Source organism: Pristiophorus japonicus, chromosome 1 (assembly GCF_044704955.1).
Source record: "Pristiophorus japonicus isolate sPriJap1 chromosome 1, sPriJap1.hap1, whole genome shotgun sequence".
NCBI classification, from domain to species: domain Eukaryota; kingdom Metazoa; phylum Chordata; class Chondrichthyes; family Pristiophoridae; genus Pristiophorus; species Pristiophorus japonicus.
In genome coordinates, this window is record NC_091977.1 from 84,750,283 (window position 1) to 84,769,712 (window position 19,430).

The 19,430-nt window shown below is 42.3% G+C and overlaps 1 protein-coding gene across 6 annotated transcripts in view; it reads right to left on the minus strand.

Annotated features, from left to right (window-relative positions):
* Nucleotides 1-19,430, minus strand: part of kank1a (KN motif and ankyrin repeat domains 1a) — a 373,392-nt gene that overhangs the window by 41,355 nt on the left and 312,607 nt on the right. For all 6 annotated transcript variants that reach the window (XM_070881410.1, XM_070881419.1, XM_070881440.1 and 3 more), the window contains one exon: nt 14,680-17,364. In XM_070881410.1, coding sequence (XP_070737511.1) covers nt 14,680-17,364 — 2,685 coding nt within the window. The remainder of the gene's footprint in view (nt 1-14,679; nt 17,365-19,430) is intronic.

Consider the following 19,430-nt stretch of genomic DNA (forward strand, 5'->3'; position numbering starts at 1 on the left):
TTAAAATCAGAAAATGCTGAAATACAGATCAGTGTGCAAAGTGAAAAGCGAAGGCTACGACATCACCAGAACTGTGAGGAGTTCTGAAGGATACACCCACAAATCATAATCTGCCTTTTCTCTTTACAAATGCTCAGCAATCTACTGTGTACTTTCAGCAGATTTTGTTTTTATTTCCAACTTCCAGCATGTGCAGTTTCTTTTTTCTTTTGATACAGAGAACCAACTTTAGTTTTCCTGTTTTAAAATAAAAGTTTACAACATTAAAGAGCCACCTAAAACTATGAGTACTGCCCAGGTTAACTGCTCTGTCTTGCTGCCCTCCAAAAATCAAATATATTTGCACTTTGCAGCAGGAAGTTTACGCCGATGACATGAGGATTAGAGATCTAATATTGACGAGATCAAGCTAGCTAAATTCCATTTAACCAGCATGTTCTGCTTACTATAGTATAAATTACAGGATCTGCAAAATGCAAAAGGTATGAGTAATACCATTACTCTGATTAACTGAACTGTATTGGTTGAATTTAGTGCAGCAGCACAGAACTTAACAGAGAAATATTTGAGTACCCAGAAAGAAAGATTTCCTGTTTACACCAGTTTGCCACGTTAATCATTGCCAGTATCCACAGTTTCTTCCTATCAAAACAACCTCATACTTTTACCATCTGTGGCTATATTTTCCTCAAGCAAGACGAGATTGAATCTAACAAAAACATTCTCTAATAATATCCCATGGACAATACAAGAATTATTTTATCTAACTTCAACTAGATGCGACTGGAGCTGCACATCACTTTTACAATTTTCCTTTACTCAGTGTATAATTACTGTGAGGTGCTAAAGTCCATTTCAGGAGACCGATGAAAGATTTTTCACTGCAATAGAACTAACTTTCATCTGCTGAATGAAGTACATTTTGCTTTTTGAAACATATCTTGGCAACCGCAACCTCCCCTCCCCCAAGGTAGGTATAATTCGGCTCAGCACCCCTGGGCTAGGGCAGGGGGAAAAAAAAAAAGAGTCCCTTTTGAATTGCTATCCAGTGGTTTACACTAAAAATAGCTTGAGTTGTTATATTGATCAAGGGCAGGATTGGGCTCAGCTGTGATGCTACCCTACAACTAAATAGTTTTCAAAACCTACTGTCCAGGCTTGCATATGAATAACCACAAGAGCAAAGTACTAAAAGGGGGCGACTGAAGTGCTACTCAGCACAAGTCACTGCCTTCAGGAGAGAAGGGGAGGAAATTGAACAAACATTTTCACCATTTAAATATTATGTAGATAGATGCGCAAAGGTGCAACTGGTTTGCAAACTCATTCTTTGCATTAGGGACTATTAAGCTCACAGAGGATCACTATAACCCTTTCCCTTCATCCTCACCTCTGCTGAGTTGCTGAGAAGTCCACTGAATCATAGAATCCTAGAAATTTACAGCACGGAAGGCGGCCATTTCGGCCCATCGTGTCCCCACATTGTCCGCATGCCCGATGCTAGACTTCAGAAATAAGCGCTCTACTCCAAGCTACGTGATGGCAGGCGAGCCCCAGGAGGGCAAAGAAAAGGCTTCAAGGACACCCTCAAAGCCTCCTTGAAAAAATGTAACATCCCCACTGACTCTTGGGAATCCCTGGCCCAAGACCGCTCAAAGTGGAGAAGCATCCGAGAAGGCACCAAACACTCTTCGCCGGAGCATGTGGAAGCCAAGCACAAACAGCGGAAGGAGTGTACGACAAATCAAGCACTCCATCCACCCGTCCCTCCAACCACCCTCTGCCCCACCTGCGACAGAGACTGTAGATCCCGTATGGGTCTCGTCAGTCACCTTAGAACTCATTTTAGTGTGGAAGCAAGTCATCCTCTACCCCGGGGGACTGCTCAAGAAGATGACACTTTGGGAGGGAAAATGCCTGGGTCACTCACTTCAGATCATTACCCGAAAATGGCAGTGGGTTGTCATTGAGCAATACAGGCAACAAACTAGGTTGAAACCAATTCCTTGGCAACCCAGTCAGGGAGGAGGGAAACAGGGATGAAATATGAAAATTACATTAACACGTGATGTCAGTCTGTTCTCCTGCCAGTAAGCAGAGTCTTCCAGCTGGTAAGTGTTATGATTGTTTAAAGCATGGAAAATGGCAAGTTTCCAAATTAGAAATTACCATCAATTAAAGGATGAGACTTTGAAATGTTGTTCAATTGTTTAGATATGTAATGATCTGCAAATTTTATCTAAATGCATGGGTGAAAGTAAACATCAAAACTATAAAAATAGATCCTTTATTAAGTCCCAAACTTCAAATGTATCAGTAGGAGGCAACCAATAAGATCAATAGCAAATGGAATAATTTAATGTCAGTCACACACACGTAGATTATATGCATCTATAGTTCATTAAATAATTAAAATGGGTTTTGACTGCATGCATGTATTTATACCACATCTAATTCAAAAATGTGAAATATTTCCACAAACACAAACAATAATTATTCAACTGAACAGACTGGGTCTACATTCCTACTTCTCCCTCAGTCTCCCCTACTAATGGACTTCTCGGGTTTCACTTCAGTTCTAACCCCAGACTCTCCTGGTAGCAATAATACACGGACTTGTCTGCACCCCCAACAGTTATTCAGCACTTAGTCAGAAAGCTAGTAGAATCGAATTTGAACTTCAACATTTTTATGCATAACTTAAAATTTACCATCAGCTACTATATAGAAATAAAACCCCACACTACTCAACCAGCTATGTGGACTGGAATTAAAATAGTAAATGCAGACCTCATTTCAACAAGGTGACTGATGGATACTTTCAAGATTCATTTTAATTTTGCTGTATTTATAGAGTCATATAGCTAAAATTTAAACTCATCCCACTGGTAAAAAAAAGTTGCAACTTAGACCAAGATCTGTCTCTTCCCCATGACTACCACTGGCAGCAGAGGTCTGGTTATGCTTCATATATCCATTCAGGACTGGAGATTACTTTATTCCTCCATTTTGGTTCATGTGGATGAACCAAAATGGAGAACAGAAAGAGCAATCACAGAAAAAATGGTAAACTTTGAAAAAAAGAGAAGAAAACACCACAGAGAGTCTGGTGAAATGGGCAGATGAAATTTAATGCAGAGAAGGGCATTTTGGTAGGAAGAATGAGGTGAGGCAATATAAACTAAATGGTACAATTTTCAAGGGGATGCAGGAAGAGAGCCACCTGGGGCAGGACAAGTTGAGCAGGCAGTTAAAAGTATATGGGATTCTTGGCTTTATAAACAGAGGCAGAGTGTAGAAAAGCAAGAAAGTTATGCTAAACCTTTATAAAACACTGGTTAGGCCCCAGCTGGAGTATTGTGTTTAATCTGGGCACTACACTTTAAGGAGGATGTCAAGGCCTTGGAGGCTACAGAAGAGATTTACTAGAATGGTACCAGGGACAAAAGACTAGTCATGTGGAGAGATTAGAGAAACTGGGGTTTTTCTCATTAAAGTAGAGAAAGTTAAGGGGAGATTCGATAGAGATGTTCAAAATTATGAAGGGTTTTGATAGTAAATAAATGAGAAACTTTATCCAGTGGCAGAAAGGTCAATAACCAGAGGACACATATTTAAGGTAATTGGCAAAAGAACCAGAGGCAACATAGAATCATTCAGTACAGAAGGAGGCCATTCGGCCGATCAAGTCTATGCTGGCTCTTTCAAAGAACAATCCAATTAGTCCCACGCCCACTGCAATTTTTTCCCCTTCAAGTATTTATCCAAACTCGAGGGGGGAAAAAATTCCACAGCGAGCTTGCGATGATCTGGAATGCATTGCCTGAAATGGTGGTGGAAGCAGATTCAAGAATAACTTTCAAAAGAGAATTGGATAAACTCATGAAGAGCAGAAATTTGCAGGGCTATTTGGAAAATAAAGGGGAGTGGGACTAACGGAACAGCTTTTTCCAGAGATGGCAAAGGCACGATGAGCCAAATGGCCTCCTCCTGTGGTGTATCATTCTATGATATAACATAATGGGACAAATTACAGCACTGTCCAAAATTGTAAAAATCTTGAAAATTTTTACGTCGAGAAAGAGTGTTTAAAATTTTCATGACAGTGAAGATTCATTTTATGTTTAAACCAACAGGGTTCCATTTCTCACCCCGTTAGAGGTGACCACAGGTTGCAGAATCAGACCTATATAGTGTTACTAGGCTATCTCCAACTCCTGCTAGCATCCATGCGGAGCTGAACCATACAAAATTAGCCCTTATAAGTGGTGGAAAAATATTCAGCAAGCCAATGAGCGACTGCAGCTTTGAATGTGATTTTTTAAAAACTGGTAAAAATTAAGCATTTCTAACTGCAAAGATTATATTCTAGAAGTTTTGATTCATGCTGTTTCGTTAATGACCAACCAACCAACGACAGTGGCACAATGATGTAACCGACGAAGAATTTGCCAAGCACTGGTGCATTCTTTCAGGTCACAAAATATACTTACCCTGTCAAATCCTATCATGCATCTTCTCTGAGTGCAATGTCAGCATAAACCAATCATTTAGTTTCAATTTAACATGACCACTACACTGGGATAATCAAAATGCTTTGTAAACTGCATCAACTGAATTGCACCAGCATCCTCTTAAGATAGTTTAGTTACATGAAAAATGAAAGTTGTAAAGATATGACTTTTTAAGGTGGACGATATGGAGAGGATAGAAGTTGAAATTGAACAAAAACATCCTGTTTAGTAATAGAAAGAATATTAGAAAAGTCACTGAAATATTGTGCAATAGTATGGAAAATAATAGTACTCAGTTCTGGCTTCTGTAGTTCAAACTTCTGAGTGGAAAAGAATTGAATCAATCGACAATGCATCGATTAAGGTTGGCTTACCCAGATGCTCGAGAAAGTCTCCAGATACCCTGCTGTCTGATGGCAAACCCCCAAAAACAAACAACTCTGAAAATAAAAACTGAACAAATGCCAGATTATTGTAAAAGTTGTGCCATTAGTCAGAATTTCAGGCAGGCCTGAAAACCTACGGATGCAACTTACAATAATAAATTTGTCAATTGGCATAAAAGCCAAGAGTTCGCTATTTACACCAGCTTTTATAAAAGAAAAAATTGCATTCGTATTGCACCTTTCACATCCTTAGGACGCCCCAACACTCGTCACAGCTCAAGTGTCATTCCTATGGCAGCTAATTTACAAACAGCTAGGTCTCAGACTGCAGCAAGATAAATGATCCATTAATCTGTTTTGTTGATTGAGGAATAAAAGAAAGAACTATGCCGGGATCTTTTATGTCCATCTGAGCAGGACACGGGACTTTGATTTAATGTTTCATTAATGAGACAGCAATTCCAACATTACAGCATTCCTTCAGTACTGCAATGAATTCTTTGCAGTGGGGCTTGAACCCATGACTTTCTGACTCGGGCAAGATTACTACCACTGAGCCAAATGGGGGTGACTGTTGAGAGATCACATTACACAGTCTAGATTTTTTTTTTAAAAAGTCAACATTCTTTACTGAACTACAGCAATCTTTTTTTTAAATTTATTCCAGGATGTGAGCGTCACTAGCAAGGCCAGCATTTATTGCCCATCCCTAATTGCCCTCGAGAAAGTGCTGGTGTGCTGCCTTCTTGAACCACTGCAGTCCGCGTGGTGAAGGTACTCCCATAGTGCTGATTGGGAGGGAGTTCCAGGATTTTGACCTAGCGACAATGAAGAAACGGCAATACACTTGGAAGTCAGGATAGTGCGCGACTTGGAGGGGAACCTGGAGGTGGTGGTGTTCCCATGCACCTGCTGCCCTTGTCCTTCTAGGTGGCAGAGGTCATAGGTTTGGGAGGTGCTGCCGAAGAAGCCTTGGCGAGTTGCTATGGGGCATCTTATATGGTACACACTGCAGCCACAGTGCGCCGATGATGGAGGGAACAAATGTTGAAGGGGTGCCAATCAAGCAAGCTGCTTTGTTCTGCATGGTGTCGAGCTTCTTCAGGTGTTGTTGAAGCTATACTCATCCAGGCAAGCGGAGAGTATTCCATCACACTCCTGACTTGTGCCTTGTAGATGGTGGAAAGGCTTTGGGGACTCAGGAGGTGAGACACTCGCCACAGAATACTCAGCCTCTGACCTGTTCTTGTTGCCACAGTATTTATGTGGATGGCCCAGTTAAGTTTCTGGTCAATGGTGACCCCCAGGCTGTTGATGGTGGGGGATTCGGTAATGGTAATGCCGTTGAATATCAAGGGGAGGTGATTAGGCTCACGCTTGTTGGGGATGGTCATTGTCTGGCACTTGTGGCGCAAATGTTACTTGCCACTTATCATCCCAAGCCTGGATGTCGTCCAGGTCTTGCTGCATGCAGTCATGGACTGCTTCATTTTCTGAGGAGTTGCAATTGGAACTGAACACTCTGCGAACATCCCACTTCTGACCTTATGATGGAGGGAAGGTCATTGATGAAGCAGCTGAAGATGATTGGGCCTAGGACACTGCCCTGAGGAACACCTGCAATGATGTCCTGGGGCTGGGGTGATTGACCAACAACCACAACCATCTTCCTTTGTGCTAGGTTTGACTCCAGTGGGGAGTTTTCCCCCCTGATTACCATTGACTTGAATTTTACTCTGGCTCCTTGATGCCACACTTGATCAAATGCTGCCTTGATGTCAAGGGCAGTCACTCACCTCACCTCTGGAATTTAGCACTTTTGTCCTTGTTTGGAACAAGGCTGTAATGAGGTTTGGAGCTGAGTGGTCTGGGAGGAACCCAAACTGAGCATCGATGAACAGGTTATTAGTGAGCAAGTGCCGCTTGATAGCATTGTCAACGATACCTTCCATCACTGTGCTGATGAGCGTAGAATAATGGGGCGGTAATTGGCCAGATTTGATTTGTCCTGCTTTTTGTGGACAAGACATACCTGGGCAGTTTTCCACAATGTTGGCTAGATGCCAGTGTTGTAGCTGTACTGGAACAGCTTGGCTAGAGGTGTGGCTAATTCTGGAGTACAAGTTTTCAGCACGACAGCCAGGATATTATCAGGTCCCATAGCCTTTGCTGCATCCAGTGCGCTCAGCCATTTCTTGATATCACGTGGAGTGAATCAAATTGGCTGAAGACTGGCTTTGTGATGGTGGGACGTCAGGAGGAGGCTGATATGGATTATCCAATCCGCACATCTGGCTAAAGATGGCTGCAAATGCTTCAGCCTTGTCTTTTGCACTTGCGTGCTGGGCTCTGCCATCATTGAGGATGGGGATATTCGTGAAACCTCCTTCTCCCATTAGTTGTTTAATTGTCCACCACCATTGACAACTGGATGTAGCAGGACTGCAGATCTGATCCGCTGATTGTCAGATCGCTGAGGTCTGTTTATAGCATACATGTAGTCCTGTGTTGCAGCTTCCCCAGGTAGATACCTCATTTTTAGGTACACCTGGTGCTACTCCCAGCATGCTCTTCTACATTCGTCATTGAACCAGGGTTGGTCCCTGACTTTATGGTAATGGTAGAGTGAGGGATATGCCATGAGGTTACAGATTGTGGTGGAATACAATTCTGCTTCTGCTGATGGCATCCATGAGGTGGCTGTGGGCCCAGCTTTCAGCTGCTAGATCTGTTCTGACTCTATCCCATTTAGCACGGTGGTAGTGCCACACAACACGATGGAGGGACTGCGAGGACAGGACTTGGTCTCCACAATGATCACTGCTACCAATACGGTCATGGACAGATGCATCTGCGACAGGCAGATTGGTGAGGAATTCAAGTAAGTTTTCCCCTCATGTTGGTTCTCTCACCACCTGCCTTAGGCCCAGTCTGGCAGCGATGTCCTTCAGGACTCAGCCAGCGCTACTGAGCCACACTTGATGATGGACACTGAAGTCCCCCACCAGAGTACATTCTGTGCCCTTGCTACTCGCTGTGCTTCTTCCAAGTGGTGTTCAACATGGACAAGTACTGATTGATCAAATATATATTTAAATATATTAAAAAATCAAGGCAATATTTTCCAGAATACCTGTACGTAATCAATTTCTATTTCAAAGTGAAATGCAAACATGTAAAACAGAACTGGTTATTTTAAGTTTTAAAGTCAGGTATTTCCTCTCTCCATACTTTGAACAATAGGGTGTCCCCTCTCAATCAGAAGGCAGGTAAAGTTCACTTGCTGTATTTGCTTTCTGGAGATGAGGGAAGATTTATCCACTCTCAAGAAGCATGGTATTGAATTTTACAATTGAAGGTGATTAGTCCATTCACCATATTCAAATCAAGTGTTGCACTGACTGTTCACTGAATTAAACCAAAGAGACCTGACCAGTCCTGGTATGTTCTGGTGTCTAAGTACAGGATGTATTAATACTGAATCTCTACTCCCTTAGCTGCAGAGGTGCATGCTAAGCAGCTAAAAAAGTGTAGGGATACAATTACAGAACAAAGGAAGAATGAATATCCCCAAAAATGTTCCTGATGTAAAAATAAAAGTCTTCATAGGCCAAATAAAAAGGTTAACATTCCCCTTTTTATGTGCTAGTTTTCAGCTGGACTCAGTTAGTAGCACTCCCACCCAAGTCTCTTTTGGAATCAATCATAATTTTTAAATTTGCAGAAGACACCAAATAGAGAGGGGGGGGGGGGGGGGAGTAGTCAATATGGAGAAGGACTGCAACATTTTACAAGACATTAATAAACTTGCAGAATGGGCATATCATTAGCAAATGAATTTCAACACAAGTGTGAGGTATTACATTTTGTAAGAAAAATAAGGAGGTCACATATTACTTGGAAAATAAGATTCCAAATGGGGTCGAGGAGCAAAGGGATCAGAGTACAAACACACAAATCACAAAGCAGCAACGCAGGCTAATATGGGTATCTTTAAAAAAAGCAAACCAAGCACTAGGGTTTATTTTTGGAGGGATCGAATTGAAAAGTAGAGAAGTTATGCTCAACTTGATTCGAACCTTGGTTAGACCACACCGAGTACTGTGTGCAATTCTAGTCACCGTATTATAATAAGGATATAGAGCCACTGGAGAGGGTGCAAAAAGGATTTAAAGGATGATACCAGAAATGCGAGGTTATACCAGGTTATTCAGGAAAAGATGAACAGGCTGGGTCTGTTTTCTCTTGAAAAGAGAAGGCTAAGTGATGGCCGAATAGAGCTTGTTAAAATTATGAAAGGTCTTGATAGAATAGACACAGATATAGGGCCCAAGTTTCGGGCCGCGCCTAGAATGGCGCAGCCCCAACCTGGATGCCCATTTTTCGCGCCACAAAGTGCGCCTAAAAAAAACTTCCGTATTCTCCGGCTCCCTGCAGGTCCTCTGCAGCCGGGCGCAGCGCATCACGAGCTGTAGGGGGCGGAGCCAGGTCCCTGCGCTGAAAACAGTGCCGGGACCTCTACACATACGTGATACAGTGGGCGCGCATGTGCAGTAGCTCCAGGTGCCCAAAACTGTGTGGGAGGGGCCCAAAGCACGCAGCCCCGAGCCCTGGCCGAATGGCCTCACTGGGGCTGCGTGCATAAGGCTGCCTCCCACACCCAGCTCCTGCTCCCCCCTCCCCGACCCGTGCTTCCCCCCCCCCCGCCCTGACCTCCCTCTCCCTCCCCCCCCCCCCCCCCCCACCCGGACCGGACCCGCGCTTCCCCCCCCACCACCCGATCTGACCTCCCACTCCCTCCCTCCCTCCGACCCGACCTCCCACTCCCTCCCTCCCTCCGACCCAAACAGACCTCCCTCCGCCCCCCCCGACCCCGACCCGATGCGACGCCACCTACCTGTAAATCTGGTGCTGGGGACGGGCCCTGCCCGAAGTTTTGGGCCCAGCCCGTTCAGCCTCCCCCCCACTTCTCCTTTCTTCCCTTCCCCTCCCCCTTTTCCCCCCTTCCCTTCCCCCTCCTCTTTCCCTCTCTTCCCCCTCCCCACCCCCCCTTCCCCTTTCTCTCCCATCCCTCCCCTCCTCGCTGTCAGAAACACTGACACTGACAGACAGAGAGTGAGAGACACACACAGACAGAGAGATAGAGACACTGACAGAGACACACTGGGGGGGGCATCCCAGTACACTGTTGGAGGGCTCCCGGTGCTGCAGTCGTAAAGTAGAAAATGTTTTATTTATTGATTTAAAAACAATTATTTCTTATTAATTTTTTTTAATTGATTTATTGGTTGATTTATTGATGTTTTTATCATTTATTATTGATGATGGCTCTTTATTTGTAAAACTGAAGTATTTAATGTTTGTAAACTTCCCTTTAAACCCCCCCCCCCCCCATTCCCTACGCCTGATTTTCTAAAGTGTAGACAAGGTTTTTGAGCGTACAAAAATCTTCACTTAATCTATTCTAAGTTAGTTTGGAGTAAGTTTTCACTGCCGAAACTTTGAAAACAGGCGTAAGTGACCGGACACGCCCCCTTTTGAAAAAAAAATTCTGTTCCAAAGTGAAACTGTTCTAACTGACTAGAACTGGAGCAAACTAAATGCCGAGAATTTGAATTTCTAAGATACTCCGTTCTACACCAGTTGCTCCAAAAAATCAGGAGCATCTGAGGCCGAAACTTAGGCCCATAGAGTGGGATGAAAAGCAATGTGTGAGGAGAACACAAAAAATCTGCAAAAGGACAGACAGGCTAAGTGAGTGGGCAAAAATTTGGTAGATGTAGTATAATGTTGGAAAGTGTGAGGTCATGAACTTTGGCAGAAAAAAAATCAAAGAGCAAGTTATTATTTAAATAGAGAAAGATTGCAAAGTGCTGCAGTACAGCGGGACCTGGGGGTACTTGTGCATAAAACACAAAAGTTTAGCATGTAGGTACAGCAAGTGATCAGGAAGGCCAATGGAATCTTGGCCTTGATTGCAAAGTGAATGGAGTATAAAAGCAGGGAAGTCTTGCTACAGTTGTACAGGGTATTGGTGAGGCCACACCTAGAATACTGTGTGCAGTTTTGGTTTCCATATTTACGAAAGGATATACTTGCTTTGGAGGCAGTTCAGAGAAGGGTCACTAGGTTGATTCCGGGGATGAGGGCTTGACTTATGAGGAAAGGTTGAGTAGTTTGGGCCTCTACTCATTGGAATTCAGAAGAATGAGAGGTGATCTTATCGAAATGTTTAAGATGATGATGGGGCTTGACAAGGTGGATGCAGAGAGGATGATTCCATTGATAGGAGAGACTAGAACTAGAGGGCATAATCTTCGAATAAGGGGCCGCCCATTTAAAACTGAGATAGGAGAAATTTCTTCTCTGAGGGTTGTGGATCTGTGGAATTCACTGCCTCAGAGTTGTGGAAGCCAGGACATTGAATAAATTTAAGACAGAAATAAACAGTTTCTTAAACGATAAGGGGATAAGGGGTTATGGGGAGCGGGTAGGGAAGTGGATCTGAGTCCATGATTAGATCAGCCATGATCGTATTGAATGGCAGAGTAGGCTCGAGGGGCCGTATGGCCTACTCCTATTTCTTATGTTCTTATGTTCCCACTTGTGAGGAAGAACAAAACTAGAGGCCATCAATATAAAATTGTCACCAAGAAATCAAATAGGTAATTCAGAAGAAACTTCTATCCCCAGAAAGTGGTGAGAATGTGGAACTCACTACCATGGAGTGGTTGAGGCAAATAGTATAGATACATTGAAGGAGAGGTTAGATAAGCAGACAAGGGAGTCGGGAATAGAGGGTTATGCTGAGAGTTAGATGAGGAAAGACTGTAGGAGGCTCGAGTGAAGCATAACTGCCAGCATGGACTGGTTCGGCCGAATGGTCTGTTTCTGTGCTTTATATTTGATGCAATTCTATGCAAGTCAGAAAGTTGTGGCCCCAATCCAGGATTTCAGCATATTCATATTTCAGCACTCCAGTTCAGTATTGAGGGAATGCTGCATGTCAGTGGAGCTGTCTATTGGACACTATGCTAAACTGAGAACTCATTTACCTGCTGCAGTGGATCATAAAAGATCCTATGGCATTTTTCAGGGAGTTCTCCAAATGTTCTGATCAGTATTCCTCCCTCAATAAACAGCACTAAAATAAATTATTTGGTAATTTGTTTATTTGCTGTTTATGGCACACTGAGAAAAGTGGCTGCCATGTTTGCCTACAAAATAACAGCGATTCTACATCAAAAAAATATTCACTGGTTATAAAGTACTCTGGGATGTCCGAAGGATACAATTAGTGAGTTATATAAATCCAAGTCAAATTGAATGTGTTAATCTGCTGAAAAATTGCATGCAATGGACGTTAACTTATTGGCAGATGCAAAGCAGTCATAATTTAAATGATGGTAACTCCATACATCAGCTTACTGTTTGTCTCTGTAATGAGTTAATACAAGAGTGGTAATTGGAACGGTATTTTAATAAGGACTGCATCTCGAGCTTATTTGTTGATATGTCTGCTCAAATGAATTGTTTTACAGCAATGAGGAAAATGCCACAGACTTTCAGACTTTTATCAACAGGGATCAACAAAGCACAATGGATTCTTGTAAAGCTGCAATTGCAACCAGGTGATCCACAAAAAACAAGAGCCAAAGCTCCAATTTTCACCTGAATTCAGAGGCAGTATTACGGTCATAAATTTTATTTGATCTATACTTTAAAGTGTATAGCAGTCAAACTGAATTTATTTTCTTACTATTGTAGCTATCTCTTCCTCTGATGCATAAATTTTTTAACATTACATGAACTTGATAGAATTGCAACTCAATTCAGGATAAAGAATGTTACCATTTTTGGCACAGGATTTTAAGGCATACTGGATCACGCAATTGTAATAAAATTTATTATCTGGTACATGTAATTGGGTACTCTCCCTTGACATTTCAATTGTTGTCATCACTGAGCAAAGAGGAAGATGGAACTGTGACGAAAATTCCATTTAGCAACTAGCAAACTCAAAATTGTTTAATTGAACTGAATGTTCACAATTGCATTTTGAAATTAACTATCACTAGAGATAAACGACTAGGTAAATTAATGGGACTAAATGTGGACAAGGCCCCTGGACCTGATGACCTGCATCCTTGGTCTTGAAAGAAGTGCAGAGATAGTGGATGCATTGGTTGTAATCTACCAAAATTCCCTGGATTCTGGTGAGGTCCCAACAGACTGGAAAATCGCATATATAAACGCCCCTATTTAAGAAAGGAGACACAGAAAGCAGGAATCTATAGACCAATTAGTCTAACATCTGTCATTGGGAAAATGCTGGAGTCTGTCTTTAAGGAAGTAGTAGCAGGATATTTAGAAAATCAAATTGCAGTCAAACAGAGTCAGCATGGTTTTATGAAGGGGAAATCATGTTTGACAAATTTGCTGGAGTTCTTTGAGGATGTAACTAGCAGGGTGGATAAAGGGGAACCAGTCGAGGTTGTGTATTTGGATTTCCAGAAAGCATTTGCTAAGGTGCCACATAAAAGGTTACTGCACAAGGTAAGAGCTCATGGGGTTCAGGGTAATATATTAACATGGATAGAGGATTGGCTAACAAACAGAAAACAGAGTCTCGGGATAAATGGATCATTTTCAGGTTGGCAAACTGTAACTAGTTGGGTGCCACAACTATTTGCAATTTATATTCATGACTTGGATGAAGGGACCGAGTGTAATGTAGCCAAATTTGCTGATGATACAAAGATACGTGGGAAAGCAAGTTGTGAGGAGGCCGTAAAGAATCTACAAAGGATATAGATAGGCTCAGTGAGTGGGTAAAAATTTGGCAGATGGATTATAATGTGGGAAAATGTGAGGTTATCCACTTTGGTAGGAAAAATAAAAAAGCAAATTACTATTTAAAATGGGGAGAGATTACAAAATGCTGCAGTACAGAGGGATCTGGGGGTTCTTGTACAAGAAACACAAAAGTTAGCAGGCAGGTACAGCGAGTAATCAGGAAGGCAAATGGAATGTTGGCCTTTATTGCAAGGGAGATGGAGTATAAAAGCAGGGAAGTCCTGCTACAAAGAGGGGGTAAGACCACACCTGGAGTACTGCATACAGTTTTGGTCTCCTTATTTAAGGAAGGATATACATGCATTGGAGGTTGTTCAGAGAAGGTTCACGAGGTTGATTCCAGAGATGAAGGGGTTGTCATGTGAAGAAAGGCTGAGCAGGTTGGGCCTATACTCATTGGAGTTTAGAAGAATGAGAGGTGATCTTATTGAAACATATAAGATTCTGAGGGGGCTTGACAGGGTAGATGCAAAGAGGATGTTTTCCCTCATGGGGGAAATCTAGAATTAGGGGGCATAGTTTCAGAATAAGAGATTGCCCATAAAAAGTCAGAAATGGAGGAATTTATTTTCTCAGAGGATTGTGAATCTTTGGAATTCTCTACCCCAGGGAGCTGTGGAGGCTGGGTCATCGAATATAGTTAAGGTGGAGATAAGACAGATTTTTGAATGATAAGGGAATCAAGGGTTATGGGGAGCGGGCAGGGAAGTGGAGTTGAATCCAGGATCATATCAGCCATGATCTTATTGAATGGCAGAGCAGGCTCGAGGAGCCAAATCGTCTACTCCTATTTCTTATGTTCTTAAGCTAAAGATACTCCAATTTAAAAGTTTTACAATTAGTCGGAGTGATGAAACCAATCAAAACACTGCTTCTCAGTTACAGAAGTTTATATCCACGAGTATCATTGACTTGTAACTAACCTGTAATCGCACTTGTAGTGTCTGCACAAGGGTTGACAGTACCACTGTTCCTTATTTCCTCAGTGCTCCCATATTTCACGACAGAATTTATAGAAGACAGCGTATTGATAAGCTGGGAGTTGAGGGATCCAATCTGTGCGTGGGGCTGTCCGAAGGCATCAGCTAGTTCAGTATAATTTTCAGCCAGTAGCATCTGTTGTTCCTGTAACAACTTTTGTACACGCTCAACATAGTGATTCAATGTGGATTCTGCTGCTGGATTCAGTTCTGGATCAGTTTCTTGATTATTCGCAGCAAACACAGACTCATCACCGACACCGATGCTTTTTGTGTTCACAGTCATAAGTTGTTGATTAATTGTGCCGCAACCAATATTTCTCGTTTTCAAACCAACAAGATAGTTCTCATTTATATTCAATTGCCCAACTCCAAAATCTTTTGTCTTAACAGATGACTTCTCCAAATCAATATCATAAGTGGCCGTCGTGCCTACACCAATGGAGCGGGTTTTAACAGTTGCATTGATTTCCTTCACTCTACCATCTCCCACGGCTACAGTTCGCGTTTCAATGACTGTAGTGTTGGTCTCTTTATTGCAATTGCTCACAAGGGTATTGGTAGTGGAGTCTGTAAGCATTACTAGCTCAGTATTTGTGAACTGGTTCAATCTATCTATGTCTGTGTGCGTTTGTTGGGTTGCAGTTTGGGGTACTGCCATTACAGCAGAATCAATTCTATTAACCTGTACAGTGTTCGTACTAGAAGACACTAGTTCTTTTGGTTGGCAAACAACAACATCCACTGAACAATCACCACACCCTATTGATTTAAATTCCTTGATTTGAAGAACTTTTTCTCTCATCCTGGTAAGTTCTTGATCCTGCATAGACCCTTCTGTATTTATGGCCACATCTGAGAAATTTATCTCCACCCCACAATTCATAGCTTTATCACACATTACAACATGACGACCTACACCCATATCCTGCAATTCCACCTTTTCATGTACGACCCAGCAGCTTATAGGTATATCTGGACCCACAGCAACATCTTGAAGATCAGGCCTACAAGTGACTCCAGTGCTGTGTGTTTGCTGTTGAGTGCCTACACAAGCATCACAATAGTTTACATGGTCACCTACCATTTGGTTTTTCATTTGTACTACTGCTTGTACTGATGCACTGGAGACCAGTGGTTGTGCCATTACATATTTATCTGTTTTTTTCCTAGATCCAGCAACCTGCAGCTCTAATTTCAGTTTACTCATCTCCACTTCATGTGTGGTTTCCTTTAACTGTACCTCAAGCCTGTAAATTTTCTCTTTTAGTGCATCAATGGTCTGCTGCTGCAGCTCAATTTCCATCTCTGCCTCTGTGGTCACACCCAACAGAGTTTCAGTAACCCCAACACTGGCATCGGTCTGTTCGACAACTGCCCGAACTGCTACATCTTTGAAAAGTCTTGCAGATCTATGATAAACCACAATTTCATCCATGTTCACATCTGTTCCCACAGCTATGGATCTGAATTCTTTGCCTTTCACCAATGGTTGTGTGCACACCCTACTGCTGCTCTGCTTCTCATCACTACTGTCTTGTATCTTTTTTTCAAGAGCCTGCATTTCTGCTGTCAGTTGCCTGAACTCTTCCATTCTCAATGAACTCTGCTCTAAACTTTCCATTTCATCCTCTGAGTCAATGTGTAGTTCTCCTTCCTGCTTAGTCTGTAGTAATTGTTCAAAATGATCTGCATTTCCTGCACTGTAGGATCGCTTGCGAAACCCACAAGTGGCATTCTGATTCAAAATCTTTTGGCTTTTCAGCTGTGCTGTTAATTGCCTCCTTTCTTCTTGTAACACTGAAATTTTTACCTGTAGAATGGGAATTGTTTTCACTTGCTCCTCAAGCTCTTTGAGTCGTCGAAGTGCAACTACCATTTGCTCCCTGATGTGCTGCAGATGCATTGGGGTGACATTTGTGACAGGCGTCGTGATACCGGAGCTTAAAGGACTATGACGAATGGAACTGCCCATTGATGAAGTGAAATAAGGATTGTAATCTCCGTTTGCCTGGAAACCATTGTGAACTTGCTGAGAATTTGGAGACACTTGATTCAGACCAGTGGATCCTGTAAATGAAGTCAAAGAGTTGGTAGAGCCCATGCCTCCAAAACTTGCAAACCTAGGTCGCCGTGCATCTCCAACGGTTGACTGCATGACCAATCGCTCTTGCTCCAACCTTCTACGGGTTTCCATCAGAGTTTTTTCAACATGAAAATTGTGTGCAGCTGGCCTCGGTGAAGGTGGTGGCAACAGTTTATTTTCTTGCACAGTTAAAAATGCTGGTGATGCCTCAATACCACCACCTCTTATTTGAGGAGTATGTTGACTTCTTGCACCAATAAATAAGGATGGTGACAATTTGTTGTCTTCACTGTTGGAGGAGGACAGGGATTCTGTTGAGGTCCATCCACTGACTGGATCTCCAGCGTTTCTAGGGTTTGCAGGAGTTTTAGCCACTTTGGACTTTCTTTGAATATTTAGTTTCTTTATAGTGTTTCCTCTTTGTATATCATCCACATACTTAAGAAAATCCAGGTCTATTTGAAAACCGTAAGGAGTTTCCACAGAATATGGAGACTGTGGATCCTTTTCATCTTCTCCATTTAAAGAACCCTCTCCTTTTTCTGTTGGGGAAAATAAAAACAAAATCAATACTTTTTTAAAAAACTGTCTGCCTAACAACACTGGCTACATTTCAGCCAGTTGGTGAATATATATGAGTTTCTTTTTAAATATCATTTTAACTAAACAATCTTAATCAAAACAGTTTAACACAATGCACAGAACAGAAAGCCAGCAGTATGCAGTCTTGCTTTTAAGAGATTGTTAACATATTACAAGCATAGTACATTACGGGGTTTTAATGATCACTTTGTGAAATTCCACATTAAGTGGATAAAGACCCACTACTGCAGATACCTTTATTAGCAGCAAGCTATGGCATTCTGCTAAAATTGAACTTGATATAATTGCAGAAGCACAAATGTTTTAGAGCCTGACTGCTGCACATTAATCAGGTGACCACATGTATGGCAGTGAACCATATGGCGAAAGATCCCTCTGGGAGACTGAAAGGGTAAATACACAAACGGTTCCTACTAAAATCAGAACACTGCTGCCTTCAGTCTTTTCGGCCCCTCCAAGTCTGTTACAAAGTAGAGTAGAGTTCACATTTTACTAACTTAAGGTCGTTTTTTTTTTTAAAAGAACAATCTACCCTCTGCTCTTTAAGCAACAGTTTTTTTTGTTACTCACAGTACAGTCCCCAATCAGATTTTGTCCTGCTCTGAGCACACTCACTAAAAATATGCAGTCAGACCTGTTTCCGACATGGTCTGAAATTCCACAGCTAGAAGAGGAACTGCCTAATCAAATATCAGGGTAGAACCATCGTAATAAACTCTGGCGCTGATGCAAATCTACCCACACAAACTAATTATTGTACATTATTGTGCAGTTTTGAAACGTCTATACATCGTAAAAGAAAGGCTGCTGCTTCAGACTCATTATCTGTGCAAGTTTTGGCCTATACGGCTAAACAGGAAAAGAGAATTCCATTACTTACAACGGCAGGCAAGCAACTGTGAAGAAACAAGATCCAGTTTCTGAAATGGTGGTCAGGTTTATGTAGCATCTACATCCAAGCTTTTCTCCCTCTCTCACCCCACCCCAACTCCCCAAGAAACAAATGTTCCTTGTAATCTATGATATAGGACTTCAGACACTTTCAGCAAACTTCAACTAAACTGAAAGAGCTGTCAACTGAAGCCCTGCCTGCTCTTAGTCATGCTGTGCCCTATAAGGGAAAATTCCAGTATTAGTGTAAACTTAGCCAAGTACTGCACACCGTAGCACAGGCTGGACTAACACCAATAAAATGTCTGTTTTTCAGAATATGCCCCAGTTCTCCCACCTGCTGTTGAACACTGACTTTTTGAATTGAAACAGTGCAGCTTCTGTTCATTCAAACTGAAATATATATATTTTTTTAAAGTGCACATTCTGCTACAATATAGCATTGCTTGAATGGAGGGGAAAAATATAACTAAACTTGGATAAATCCAGAAACTGTTGCAGCAGTACTAAACTATAAACATCAGTTACAATTGTTAGTTCCCAAAACTCCTCATAACGTTTCAAAATACTTCACGAAATACAAAAGTATTGTGTGAAATCTGAAGTGCTTTAAACATATGTAGAAGTTTCTTTTGAAATTATAGCGCTGATTTTAACTTGGGGCAGGAATCGGGGGCATGGGGGCAGAAGCGAGCAGCAATTTAAAAACCCAGACCTCATTTGGAAGCTTCGACACTGAATCCCACTCGAAACTGGCAGGGCTGCCACCACCACCGGCGGTTGGGAGTCGAGATTTTTGGGGGGGGGGGGGGGGGGGGCGCGAGGAAAGAGAGGTCACGGTGGCCATGAAAATGGCCCACGGCAAAGTAACAAAGATGGGGGCGGGGCGGGAGGGAAATGGGGAGAAAAAAAAAATCAGTAAGGCTGCGATCGGGGAAGGGGCGATTCGAAGTATCCTTGTGGAAGAGCACAACGGGCCCACAAGAAACCTATAAAAAGTTTTTAAAAAAGCAATTAACTTCCTGGTGCCTCCTGTACCAAGGATACTTTCTGCTGACGAGTTCGAGACCATGCGGGCTTTAGTCGGGCCTGCAGTTAAAATGATGCGCATGTC